This window comes from Pollicipes pollicipes, unplaced genomic scaffold, assembly GCF_011947565.3.
Source record: "Pollicipes pollicipes isolate AB1234 unplaced genomic scaffold, Ppol_2.1 Scaffold_4002;HRSCAF=4701_pilon_pilon_pilon, whole genome shotgun sequence".
Classification (NCBI taxonomy): domain Eukaryota; kingdom Metazoa; phylum Arthropoda; class Thecostraca; order Pollicipedomorpha; family Pollicipedidae; genus Pollicipes; species Pollicipes pollicipes.
In genome coordinates, this window is record NW_023596420.1 from 25,832,812 (window position 1) to 25,846,835 (window position 14,024).

The 14,024-nt window shown below is 51.1% G+C and overlaps 1 protein-coding gene across 1 annotated transcript; it reads left to right on the top strand.

Moving 5' to 3' along the window:
* The first annotated feature begins 2,330 nt into the window (after window positions 1–2,330).
* On the top strand, window positions 2,331–9,310 carry LOC119093071 (calmodulin). The gene is made up of 5 exons (XM_037215959.1): window positions 2,331–2,381; window positions 3,906–4,080; window positions 4,510–4,651; window positions 8,476–8,576; window positions 8,796–9,310. Exons 1-5 carry the CDS (start codon window positions 2,379–2,381, stop codon window positions 8,822–8,824), a joined length of 450 nt encoding a protein of 149 aa, XP_037071854.1. The 5' UTR covers window positions 2,331–2,378; the 3' UTR covers window positions 8,825–9,310.
* The last annotated feature ends 4,714 nt before the right edge of the window (window positions 9,311–14,024 follow it).

Below are 14,024 nucleotides of genomic sequence, written 5' to 3' on the forward strand. Positions count from 1 at the left end.
GCCCCTTCCCTGGATCCGCCCATGTTCAGAAAAGGCGCTTAAAAAATATGTTATGACAGAGGGCAATGCAGCCGATATGGCGACCGTCCCGACACGCCCCGAGAGCAGCGCATGCCGCGTGGACGACGGGAACATGCCCGCCCGACTCCTCCATCGTCTGGAGGCTCTGGAGACGAAAGTAGAACAGACCATCGCGAAACTTCAGACAGCTTTAGATCATGGGACAGATGGTCCTTGCTGACGGGCTTGCTGAAGCCAGCGACATGTTTGAGCTTATGGGCTTGCTCCGCTAATGGGCCTCTGGTTGAGACGGGGTGAGGGGGTTCTCGCCCGATGCTGGAGCCTCCGGCTGACACACGGACTTTCCACTCTTTGATGATGGATGCGAATCCCTGCATCGCCATTTCACTTACCTCCTGCCTTTGTCAAGTCGGCCCCGACCAACACGAGAGGCCTTATGACCTTCGGCGTCCCGTCCTTGGCCCCGTTCAGCAAATGTGCCCCTGATCGACCTGAGGATGATTGCCAGCACAAGATCCTCTTCTTGGCGCTGTCGACCCCAGATCAGCACGGGGCACTTCGCTATTTTAGAGACCCTGATCAACGCAAGAGGCCCTCTTGTTGACATCTGCAGGCCCCCGGCCTTGATCATGCATGGGAAAGCGGCCCCCTAGGGCTTAGACCGGCGCGGAACCGACTGTTCGGCGCTGATAGTCTCAGTCAGCTAACTGACACACAGACCTTCTCTGTCTTATCGAGCCCCCGTTCGGTACAAGAGGCCTTCTGATTGACGTTTACCATTTTGAGATTTTGGGGGTGCGACCCTCAGGCTGGGGTATTTTCATATCACATCTGGCTTGCCCCTCGGACCCTCCAATCGGGTCCTTGATCCTCTCCTCCGGGGGGCCCAAAGGACCCCTCGGGACCCTCGGGACTTAAGACCTATGGGGAGGGCGTGGGATACATGTTACTGTGCTTATAAATACGTCCTACCTCATTCTAGACCAGTTCATCGTGCTTCATGTGCTTTCATTGTCAAAAAGCCCCAATGAACGGAATACGTACTCAGGTTCTCGACACTGTCCCTGTTCAGCGAATGGCACCCGACGAACGTAAGTGATCCACTGTTGGGCGGTGTGGGCCCCTAACCTGCAGGGGGGCCTCAAGCCCCAACAGTGCAACAAAAGGCTTCTGACTTCAACGCGCACCCGGCCTTGCCCTGCTTAGGAAATGAGTCCCCAGGCCGGTACGGGCTGACGGCTCGGCGCTGGTTCGCTCTGACCGACAGTCCCAGGGCGCCCCCGATCGCCGCATAAGGTACGGTTCGGCGGGCCAGCACCTAAATTGGCACTGGCATTTCAGAACCCTGCCCGGCCGGTCGGGACCCCTTAATACGACCCCCCCCCCCCCCCCCCCCCAGTCTGCCGCTCGAACCCGTCAACGTTTGTCCCGAGATTCCTCAGGCCCCCCGGAACTAAGGGGGAGATCTCGCCCGCGCCGCTGGTCCCAGCATCCCAACGGAGTCGCTGAGCCAGCTGTCAATGCAAGCTTTTACACCTTCCCACGATTTCTCTGCAGCTAAAAATGTTGCAAACTTGCTTCGGCCATCTCGGAACACATTCGAACTTATGAACCCACAAACGACACGGGCCCCGTGCAGTCAGTTTTGCGGGATTCTCTGCAATGCTGCACGCCGCGCACATCAGGTAGCGTTGCATGCTTCTGTAATACAAAACAGCATACTTAATGTTTTGCACGCCGGGTAAAAAATAATCAGGACACCTCCACTCCTCATTCAAGTTTCACAGCAAAGCTGTCATCAAAATGTATCAACAGCTGAGGATTGCTAGCAAAACTGCCACCCGAGCCTCGATTCACTCTTTGAGCGCGTACCATTCAAACCGCGGGACTGAATTCCGATCCCAGCATGATAGCGACCGCTTCCGTCATGGCCTATCTGGGAACAGCGGCGCTGCGGCCGGGATCCACGCAGGCACCGAGTACCGCATTGCAGTAAAGGACCAACCAATCAGAGAGGAGCAAGAGGTTCCGTGCGTATGAACATAGTATTCGTGCCTGAAAGAACGTAGTTTTGTGTAGATATACAAATGCACTTAAACTACCACACATGAGAAAGTGAGGGCACATTTTAACGCATATAGATATAAGTATGAGCAGAACAGCCCGTGAAAAGCACTTCATATTTGAAATTACTTGCAAATTGCTTCAGTCCTTGTGTGAAAGTAGTTCCCTGCGCACGGCGGCAGTACTCGAGTCGTCGGCGCGGGAAGCCGGGTGCCGCATTTGGAGGCGAGGTTCAGTCCGGTTTGAAATTGTGTGGGGTGTGGTACGTGACTTCGTGAGCAAATCATATCAGCATGGTATGTATGATGCTGGACTTGCTTTGGCGGTTTCGTCCTGGCTTACTTTGTTGGTTTAAGTTTTTGGGGATCGGTGGGGCCAGGAACTGGTGACACCTCCAAAAGTGGGTGCAACAAACTCCTTCAATAATTTTCCGAATGCGCCCATGTGCACGTTCATTGGCTTTTGGGATTTGGGTTCTGGTGCACTTCCTCCCCCCCCCCCGACCTTTTAACATGCTTGTGATGCGTCTCGTCGACGGAAGCGGATATTTACAGGTTCTGTGATTGGATCGGTAGTGATTCTGGTTGTATGGTATGTAACGGTCCAAGTGGATGTTGGGCACTGGCTTGGACTGGGCCTCCTTTGGCTGTCAGCCATTGGTGCCCAATTCATTGAGCACTTCCTTATTTTTACAGCCTGAATTGTAATGAGGCTAAGTTGGATTTTCCAAAATTGTGAACTTTTCAAGGAATTAAAGTGTCTGAAGTGCATTTACAGCTTGGATGTTGGGAAACTCCACTTGTGTGGGAGACCTTAGCACAATTGAATACAATCCTGTTTGTAGTGCAAACTGATTGACACATCAAAGGCATTTCCCTCCACTTGTTTTGACTGAAATGTATGAACTAGGTATGTGCTTTGTGAGGTATTATTGCAGGCTCACATTGTCCATTCTAAACACGACAATGTTATGCAAAGTTGACCCAAATTGACCTCTGTGCTGGAACCTTGATGGTTTAATGAATACATATTTTAGAGCACCTGTCACTCCTGGGCTGCTGCTGTACCACCTGAGTTTCTACATAAAAGGGCCTATAAATGGTGTGGGTGCAGGGTGTTGTTCATTTTAAAGTTTGCTTAGGTGTTGTGAGCGGTTCCTCAGGCCATTTCACAATGTCCTGGGCAGAGGTATGGATTTTGGGCTAGCATAGCAGTTTTGTCCCTCCCTTAACGAGAACCTCCAGGCATAAGTGTAAATTCAATTTAATTGTAAAAGGCTTATTTATTTTGCATTGCTCATTTTGTGATCCTGTGATGTCCAAGGATGGTTGTTGATCTGCATGATCTGCAAACCAACAAGACATTAAGAAGTTAGCCTTGTAATTATGGGGTCCTGAAACCACAATACCTTTTAGGTAAAATTAAACAAAGGTCTATGATCACCTTTCTTTGGAGGTCCTCCACTGTGTATGGGCCCTGGGATGGTCTGTGTTTGATCATTTCACTAATGCCCTGCTGCAGCTCTGATGTCCTGTACATGTTGTGATGTCTGTGGGTAAATTGGTCAGTGCTAAGTTCATGGAAATATCCACACATTTTGTATTATGGGTCACCCAGTGCATACACAAAATTTGGGTTCTCAATCTTTCCACTGAGTGAACACTGAAGACCAGTTGGTCACTTAGGTGTTGTGAGCGGTGTTTGTCTGGACATCGCTCTGCATTCTGACAGAAATTTCATCACTACACCTTTTGTGTGCCTCTCAGCAAGCCATGGTATGTTTGGTTCGGTGCTGCAATGTCGTGTGTATGTTCTGGCAGGCCGACCAGCTTACTGAGGAGCAGATTGCCGAGTTCAAGGAGGCGTTCTCGCTGTTTGATAAGGATGGTGACGGCACCATCACCACCAAGGAGCTGGGCACGGTGATGAGGTCACTGGGACAGAACCCCACTGAGGCCGAACTCCAGGACATGATCAACGAGGTGGACGCGGACGGTGAGAATATAAGGGCATATTGAAACACTTGTTGCCTCTGGTGAAACGTGAACAGTATGTCCTGGGTGGTGTCCATTTCAGTGATAATGTCCCTCATCGGATGGATGTGGTGGTGAAATCTACTTCATCCGCTCGCTGCTGGATGTCCTAAATGGACAGAATTGCTGGCTGTAGGGTCGTTTCCTGCGCTGATTTACTGGTGCCCTCGGTCCACTGATGCAATGTGATGGTTCACTTATCCATGAATGGTGTTGCCATTAGAGACCTCTGCTTTCAAAGGATGACAGTGGCCCGAGGACACAGGCTTCCGTGTTGTGTGCCATTCACCTGTTGCAACCTTGAAATGGATGCATGAACTTGGAAACCAGCTCCATCCGCAATTATGGTGTCTGAGCGGCGTGAAACGGATTGGCACGTGACTGGTCGCAGGCAACGGTACAATCGACTTCCCTGAGTTCCTGACTATGATGGCGCGGAAGATGAAAGACACGGACTCCGAGGAGGAGATCCGGGAGGCGTTCCGCGTCTTTGATAAGGACGGCAACGGCTTCATCTCTGCTGCGGAGCTTCGGTAGGGAGCGTGTTCGTGTTTTTCCATGTTATTTGAAGCAGAAACATACCATTCGGTAAGTTGGTTGCGGCTGCACTGCTTGAACTTGTGCACGCATAGTACTGGGACAACCACAGCCACACAGTCAACAATGTCTTTATATTTTGGGAAGTGTTTTGGTTAAGATCCATTTTGAAGCTTTGATGCCCCTGTATATGTGTGGCCTCATGCTGCATTCGTGATAGTTGCTGCCAGGATCGTGTTCTTAGTTGTCTTTCCTCCTCGTAAAGAGAATGTTCCACATTTGAAGATATGGAAGGAAGCGTGAGATACGATGAAAAGCTCACTCTCTAGATGACGCAGTTTCTCTATCCAGTCAATATGCATCTCAATACGTCATTGTTTGATTTTATGATCACACCTTGCACAACATTGACAGCCACTTGACGGCCGTGAAGTCTGGAAAGCATGCTCACAAATACCATATATGGATGACGCGACAATTATATCTTTCTTGGCCCTGATCGCTGCATGGACAATGGAATGACAGGATTTGAATGACGTTACTGGGGGGACGTCAATACCTGGGTGACCTTGACATTGCCTCTCCGAGGTAGTCTGCGCATTTTAGTGGGCGTTTCTTTTGCAAACTAGAAGGACTGGGCCTCAAGAAGGGCAGGGCTGTCAACTGTACTAGTTGATCTTCAAGATGGCTATTTCAGTTAAAAACCGCAAGCGAATGTGGAATACTCCCTTTAAGCGACACTACCCTGCCCTTGTTCGCCCCTTTACGCGTGAGGCTAGACGACAACCCAGCCTGGTTCTCTTTTCGGATGAATGAACCTTTCAGCCTTTCATAGCAGCGCCAGGATTGCCTCGGTACGACCAGGCCCTTTACACTAGCTTGGCGAACGGGCCGGTACTGCGAGCGTACTGCACGTTTCCCGAAGTGAATAGCCATCGATCCAATGCATGAGGTCGTGCTCCGCCCCGCGGACGGTAGCTAAGGCACTTATGTTGGTCGATATATGCTGTCGGTGGTGCGGGCTCCAAGCACATTTTAGCGGTAGTCCTCAGTTGAGCGTATTTATATGTACAGTTACATTTGTTACTGGCGGGGTGAGTGAGCATGCACTCCTTGATCCGCGCGTGCACTGGTGTTTGACGGAACCTCTTACGTTAATCATGCTTCCATCTGTTGCGATTTGTTAGAGATAAATACGACAATTAACGCTTAATGTCAACAATATCAGTTAATATGTGATAATGCAAATGGTATCATTTTACATTTGACATTCTGTTATGAGTTCACATTTTATGATGATATTGATAATAGCAACGTTATATCGGGTTTCTTGTCATCAGTCTTTAGTCTCGTGATAAGACGCATCGCTGACTTTATTCCCAACTGCCAGCTGTGGTTATTTTCTGAGGAAACCAATTCTAAACTTATCTGCTTAATTAGTGGGATGGCCCATTGTATCCATTTCATCGTCTCCCGATCGCTGGTCGTTTGTTATCGTCATCGCTGATCGTAGCGCAAACCTACCGGGAAATCGACGGCTTTATTGATGGGGAGCTGTGTGATCGACACTCATTAAATCGTCGTTGGTTGTCACTGTTAATGTAAGGTGATTCCTGTCAGCTAAATTACTCGTTAGAGTAAAGAGCACTCGATGGCTGAAAAGTAGTTGCTTCAGAGAGGTGCATCTTCTCGCTTGCAGAATAGGCGTCGACAAGATCGTGAATTCTGAGAATGAGCTGCACTGTTCTGGAACTGGAGGGTCAGCCCGTTTATTCAGTTTATAGCCCTGTTTCCGGCTGAGCCCACTCGATGGGTCTGCAATTGGCTGGAAGATGTCCATCCAGTTGTAGGGCTCAGGTGGGATCTGCAGTGCATCATGTTTGTTTTCTCAACTTCCCGAAGCCTGCAGCAGCGGTGGACACCAGACACCAGCTTGTTGGCGGCAAAAAATCTGGCTCGCACATCATGCAAACAAACCAATGGGCGACACGCTGCCCGGTTGCGAAATCTTTGGTGGCGTTGAAACCAGGGCCACTGGTGAAAGACGCCCATCGACCGACACGACGCCAGAAGGCGAGCTGCGTTGGCACATTATCCAAATTTACGCGATCGAAAAGCAGCCTTGCGTGAACATTTACCCCAGTGATAACGCGGGTGCTTTCACCGAGCAACACGCAAGAGATTTAGTGCCTAGGTTTTGTCCGGAACCGTGAATGTTATGCTCCATTGCTAAGTTGCAGGCTTGTGATGGTCCTATGCTACGCATCGATCGGTTTGTATTTTCCAAGTGTTCAGAATGATCAGGGCATGTGGTGCGACTAGATGCAAGTGATAACTTAGTGAAAAAATGCCGACCTTGACTGGCATAATATAAAGCAAAATGTCACCGACATGACCAGAGGCCAGAGATCATGGACCGTCGGGGCTGGGAAATTAAGATTTGCACAGCACGTATGAGAGTGTTGTAAACTCATCCCAAATTTCAACACCATGCTCAAAACCGTCAAGAAGTTACTCCGGGAAAACCTGAGATCATTGCGGACACGAGAGAACCCTTTTCCCCGAGGCCCCTCAGAGGGCGGGGGTTGGGTGTGGCATGGATTATGAGTTCTTGCTAGTACGTTGTTATATTTTGGCTCAGAATGGACATACAGACTAGACGGATATCGGCTTTTTTGGTCCGTTTCTATGTCGCAAATTAGTTCGGCACCGTAAGAAATCACGATGCGGTTATCGGTCTTGTGGGGCACGTCAGTCATGGTTATCAGTTCAAGCCCTTTGTCAGGCAGCTCATAACTTGAGTCTTTAAGTGTTGCGTGAAGCTAGAAATATTCGGTTCCGCCAGACCGTCGCACATGGCCGTCACGATCTGAAAATCGTTCACTTTGATTGCATCGTTCTCTTCAAGTATTTTGTTTTTATTGAAATCGCCCCGAACACCTCACAGTTGCATTCTGCGTGTTTTGGCTTGAATGTCATCCGTCTGATTGGAGCAGGCGCCGTAATGCTAAATGTCGGCACTTCCTTCATGCTCTCGCATTTTGAATTAGTTTCCACTTTAACTTTGTGGTTCTATGCATATTAGCCTCGTGATCGCGCATTTAAAGTGACAAAAGCATTTAAGATTTACGCTATCGTATTTTTTTCGTTTCCGGTCTTTGCATGAAGCGAAATAGTGCATAACATGATGGGGATGGATTACTTTAGGAAAATGTGTCCGAGAGCGGATCTCCCCTTCAGCTTTTTCGAAGAATTGCCTTTATCTATTGACTTGTGATGGTGTCACCGACGGGTAATCCGCCTTATTAATTGTGCTGTCGTCCAAGAAGAGAACTGCCGTTCTGTGCGTGGACTTCCCCACTTCCCCTCTGCTCTTCCCTTTCCCTTACCAGTACCCTGTCGATTTGGCAGCATTCGTACAAGGTTACTGGCTGGGTATATTTACGATGTATTTGCATTGAATTGGTAGTTATTGGGACGGAAATGCTGCTGATGTCCGGTTCTATCAGTCATTTCTTGATGTGCAGGAACGTATTTGATAGTACAAGGTGGCGTAGTCCGCTTTTCTGAAAGCCTAAGCGTGGCTCATGTACGATCCCGTGTGCTACCACATGCTGCCAAGCTGCCGGAGCTCGTATCTCCTTGATGCCTCTGATTTGTATACTGGTACTAAGACGTGTTGCTCAAACTCGCGCTAGTCCTCATTTAAACAGATGCATGATGCAAAATTCAACAGCGCCGGTAGCGCAGCCACGTGTGGAGAATGTAGTTGATGCATCCATTCGTGGCGTCAGTCGCTCACCATGCATTTTGGCGACAGGCATGTGATGACGAACCTAGGCGAGAAGCTGACTGACGAGGAGGTAGACGAGATGATCCGGGAGGCGGACATCGACGGTGACGGCCAGGTCAACTACGAAGGTAAGCGCTCGCCTCGCGATGTTAACATTTGTTGATAGGCATGCGTAATGCATGTTCCCGAACGTTTGCCGGACGTCCCCGCGGCGCATTTAGTACCAATGACTCACATACTGCAGGGTGTGGTCGTGTCAGCAGTTTTCCCCGTGTTCCCTCGTCAAGTTTTCCGCCTGTGCATCTGCCGCAACTGCGGATCCGACGGGCCTGTTGTTCCCGTTACAGAGTTCGTGACGATGATGACGTCCAAGTGAGCAGCGGGACATCCGGTGCGTGCCGTTTTTGGAGAACATCCGGACAGTGTACATGGCTACATTGTGGGATGTGGCTGGCGCCGGCCGGCCGGCCATACCGTCGGCCCAACATCACGGCCAGCGCGGCCGCCGCCGGCCGGGAGCGCGGTCCGCCGCCTCCGCCGCGTGACGACCACCAGCCCTATACATTCCTGATTTTTATACGTCTCCACTGTGGTAGTTGGGTCGCCAGCTAGCCGCGACCGTCGCCATGTGCTGTCATCACCGCTCTTCGTGTCCACCATTTTATTCTTTGCGTTCCCCCGTGATGCGTTCTTTTTGCGTTTCCAGCGTGGCTCTTGATTTCATGAAAGGCAGACGTTTTGCCGGCGTGCAAGCGCTCATAGGCGAGTGGAAGGTACATGCAGATACCAATGTCAGTCAAACGTGATTAACAGTGATTTAGCGATGAAGAGCATGGTAATATATGATGGAGGTCCGCGTGAAGAGATGTTTGCGAAATACCCAAATACCCAGAACAGCTACCACGTCAATGCGTTCACAATCAATATGCTGGTATAAAACCATATTCATATAACTCGTGTGTATTTGTATCTGCGAAAGCGTCGGCTGACTCCCATGTTAGCCAGTCATAGTCGCAGTCAACTGACGGTTGTCACAACTTCAAACTCATTTCTTGCCTATGCTATAATTTCTAGATCTGTAAGTGTCCCTTTTGGTAATGAAAACTCAAATTAGTGACTTCTTGATCACTTATTTACGGAATGGATGTATAAAAACGCCAGCTGACCTGCGTTTTTTAGGACAATACCAAGCGACACGTCTGGCGAGGTCAACTGGCAGTTTCCACACAAACTCAAAGCCATTTATATATATATATATATATATATATATAATGTATGTATATATATATATATAATATGCATATGTATATGAATATGTTATGTATATGCATCGATCCAATGTGGATGAAATCTATTTTCGTCGCGCTTCCACGACTTGCTGCGGTCATCTTCCATCAGACTCGAGGTGGTGTTTACGTCGACAGTGCTGTGAGGTCGCCGTAAATAGTGCGATTAGAACGCAACATGGCCGGCAAAACAAGTACCGACGAGTTTTGTGGTGCATACGTCATCCTTTCCAGGCATCGATATGTTTCCGCTGCCGCTGCCCACCGGCAATGGCTGTAATTCTTTGGAGTTAACCCACTATTCAGGTAGGAAGGCAAGGTCAGGCAATGAGTGGTATCGCGAGGTCGGACAGCGCAATGATGTCGCACCAGGGTAGCGTGTTCGTGTCTCAAACATAGGTGCTTAAGTTTAGACAACGGTTATTGGATCACGGCCAGAGAAGTCCACCAGCGGTCGCCAATGTCACGAGCAATGCAACGGCGATAGCAGAGGCCCTGTGGCGGCGCGTTGCAAGTTACATATATATATATATATATATATATATATATATATATACTGGTAATAACTTTCTGCAGCTACCGACATTTTTCCACGCTAGTTATTTGCGAAATTGTCACCCGACAAGGACAGCTGGCCGCGGGGAAATGTACACGAAACGGCAGCTGACAAGGTCAACTGACAGCGAACAATGCCAAGTTATTTCATGTGCATATGATTATACTTCCTTCAGCTGATGTCAGTTATTGTAATTAGAGCTTTCTCAAACGGACGAGTTCGCGAGGGGGCTCCCGGAGCTACAACCCCCCTCCCCCTCCACTAGCGCAGACGGCCGTTCACCCACCCAAGCACTGCGTGGTCATCTGCTACGCTCAGCCGCTCCAGCGCGTCGCCAGTCGGCTGCCGGCACTTGTTAGCGGGAGGCCGGTGCGCGTAGACAGAAGGCGGCGGCCGAACCGATGAAGACTAGACGCGGAGATGGTGGCGTGGACGCCGCGGCGGTGCCGCCTGCCAGGTGCGGCACGCGGCAGTCCTGCGCGCCAAAAACGCTTACCATCGACTGGTCTAAGTCGTGTGATCACGACAAGCGGGTAAAACAAGCGGTTCTCATGATGTTTTTGTTCTTTTTTGTGACGGCCGCGGATGTTTAAGTCGTGCATGTATGAAATATGGTACATTACACTCAATTGCGGTCACTCATCAGATGCTTAGCCCTGCCCCTAAGGGTGATGTGTACCGCTAGCGGTGGCCGACCGAGGTCCGTGGCGTGCCGACCCTTGCGGCGCGCCGACCTCGTGGTCACTGCCCCTGGGACGGCGGCTGTACCGCACTGTCGTGTCTCCTGGGACGGCCGCTGCGGCTGCATTGGGCCTGCACGACTGCCGGGACCGGCAAACTACGGTGACCAGCGTGCGACCAGACTGTGTGGGGCGGTCCGACAGCGGCACACGCGACAGTGAGCCGAGTGTAGATGCAACTGTAGCTCGTGGTTCCTGGGTCTTGTCAACGGGAATGTGAAAACTAGCTCCAGCAATGCTCTGACAGATAACGTGCACGTATCTCGACGTCGTCCTCACCATCCGCCCTCTTAACCTCATTCTCAACGCATCCTATATCCTCGCGACGCCCCGTTTATCCGGGGCAGGCTATGCGTACCGGCTGCGAGTGGGCTCAGTGCTCAGCTATGGGGCCGGTTGAACACGACGCGCTCGGGCTGGGTGGGTGGGTGGAAGGGGTCGCGGTCAATTTGAGCCGCTGAGATCTTAACAAACCAAGAGGGCTAGAGACACTAAGCTTACTGGGCGCAAGACCTGTACATGGCCTCAATTATTTCGAACTTTTAGATCCCGATGTCAACTTTCAGGTTTAATATGGTCAAAGGAGACAAATTCCAAATCTGAGAACGAAGCGCCCTGCAGGCCTCGTGGCGCTTCTTAAACCTAAATACCTCCTCAAAGCAAAATATTACTTTTTTACAGGTCAGTCACCTTATTTGGCATTGAGATCGTCACGGTGACAAAAAACCAGCGAGATTGTTTGGCTCGTTTAACTTAAATGAACGTCACTGATAAAGCTATGTGGCGTACTATTAGAAAAAAGTTCATGGGGGTAATTTTAAGCCAGTAAGCTCCTCTGCCTTCATAAAGCTCAAATGATACCTCTGTTTACATCCCTGTGATCAAGACATTCGAGATTTGTGTTAAGTACTATTTCATATAGCAAGTTTCCCAGTACAAATGTAGTTTGGTTTTGGCCTTAGTGTGAGCTTCACACCTAATCCAAGGTGAATGGAATTGGCTGTAATCGTTAGTTCAAGCGTCTATTTTTCTAAGAAACCATCTCAAAGATTTATGGCTCCGTGAAATACTCCGTTGCCTCATCAGATAGAGCGAATCCCTTGAAAGTGCCTTCGCTGGTAGCTATTGCCTGATTCCCACCAGTCGTAGATCAGGAACGGCATATCTATGTGTTACCAAAAGATGGGATATGTAATTGCCCACAGATATACAAAGTTTGGTACGACAGCACTGCGTTATTCGGAAAGTATATTTTAAAGTCCTCGGAGTAAACTTACTCCAACCCGAGCGTTTCAATGGCCGCTGGTGGAGGCCCGTCCGGGCGCCCAGCACATGCCCCGCTTAGGGGCTCCTGAGCGGGCTCATGCTCGACGGATGCCGACCCCCAGGTGCATGCAGGTCTGCACCACCGCCACATCCGCTCTCTTTCATCCCATGGCCCTGAAATGCTCATGGCTGGTTAAAAGGGTTGTTATCGAGGCAACCTAAACAGCCTAAACCGTGTCGCATAATCAAGACCTACGGTCAGTTTTAGGGCACAAATACACGGGAATTCATAAAAGTCATCCGGGAAAACACGCGGAAGCGGAATATGAGCTGGGGGACGCCTCTTGAAGGCGTTTTTTTACCGTGCGACGCCGCACTTTCGGCATTCTCAAAGCCTGGGGGCCACTGACCCGTAACCCATATTCTCTCCGACTCGCGCAACCTTGGCAAGTCATGACCACGGCCCTAACATACGCATCGCGTGATGTCACCAAGGTGTCACAAACCTACGAAACTGCTTCAGACAGTGATGGCATTGGACTCAATGACACGCCAACGGAACACAGACACGACACTCCCTCGCAACGCGACGTTCACCCGGGTAACGACAAGGGCGTTGGACGGTGTGTGAGCCGGGGCCCGTGGAGGCGCCGTGCATTCAGAACAGCGGCGCGGCGGGCGCGCTGGGCGCCTCTAAACGTGACGCGACTCGCAGTTGGACTAGCGCCTGCCACTGCCCGAGGCCGGCTGGTCTGGCCCCATCCAGACCGTCCTGCTGACGTCAGAGGACGGCTGATCTGGCCCATCCAAGACCGTCCTGCTGACGTCAGAGGACGGCTGATCTGGATCCACCAAGACCGTTCTGCTGACGTCAGTGACCGGCTGCTCTGGACCCATCCAGATCGTCTTGCTCACGTCAGCGGACGGCTGATCTGGCCACACCCAGACCGTCCTGACGTCAGCAGCCGGAGAGGCGCCGTGCCTTGGCTGCACCGATTGCCTATCTGTTGACTCGGTCAGCGGATGCCGTCACGCCCCTCAGCGCGGCAGATACGGCGAGACGGCGTCGAGCTCGCGCTCCGTCCCGGGACCGCGGCCGCCGCTGCTCGGGCCGCCGGCAGTCGCTCCCGACCGGCCAAACACTCGGAACATACGGCGAGACGGCGTCGAGCTCGCGCTCCGTCCCGGGACCGCGGCCGCCGCTGCTCGGGCCGCCGGCAGTCGCTCCCGACCGGCCAAACACTCGGAACATACGGCGAGACGGCGTCGAGCTCGCGCTCCGCCCCGGGACCGCGGTCGCCGCTGCTCGGGCCGCCGGCAGTCGCTCCCGACCGGCCAAACACTCGGAATACGTCCTGGGCGTCGCCGTGAACGGGACTCCGTAGGAAACAGGCCGATGGCCGGCAGGCGCTTAAGCGCGCCGGTTCACCGCTGGTTACGTTCGAAAGCAAGCCCTGGTCAGGATTTGTTTTGGTGTTGGTTTCAACTATACGATGTTCGCGCGCTTACCTCAGCTGATTTGACGAAACGGCGTCCCCGCAGAGAAGTGCTTAGAGATTGTTGAGATGAGCGGATGTGTGCTTGACTCCAGCGGAATGAAATCCGATTATGGAATCGATTCCATTTCGCACCAATGGCTGGGGAGCCGAATCACATCCGGAATTTATTCGCACGGCTTGTGAGAGAATCAGACTTGATTCGATTTCGGCTAAAAAATATCTGATTTAC

Bases quoted from the DNA above. Each gene is read 5' to 3' on its own strand.
- LOC119093071 (XM_037215959.1), top strand. The intron at 4,081-4,509 runs GTGAGAATATAA...GACTGGTCGCAG, and splicing joins CAACGAGGTGGACGCGGACG to GCAACGGTACAATCGACTTC. The intron at 8,577-8,795 runs GTAAGCGCTCGC...TTCCCGTTACAG, and splicing joins CGGCCAGGTCAACTACGAAG to AGTTCGTGACGATGATGACG.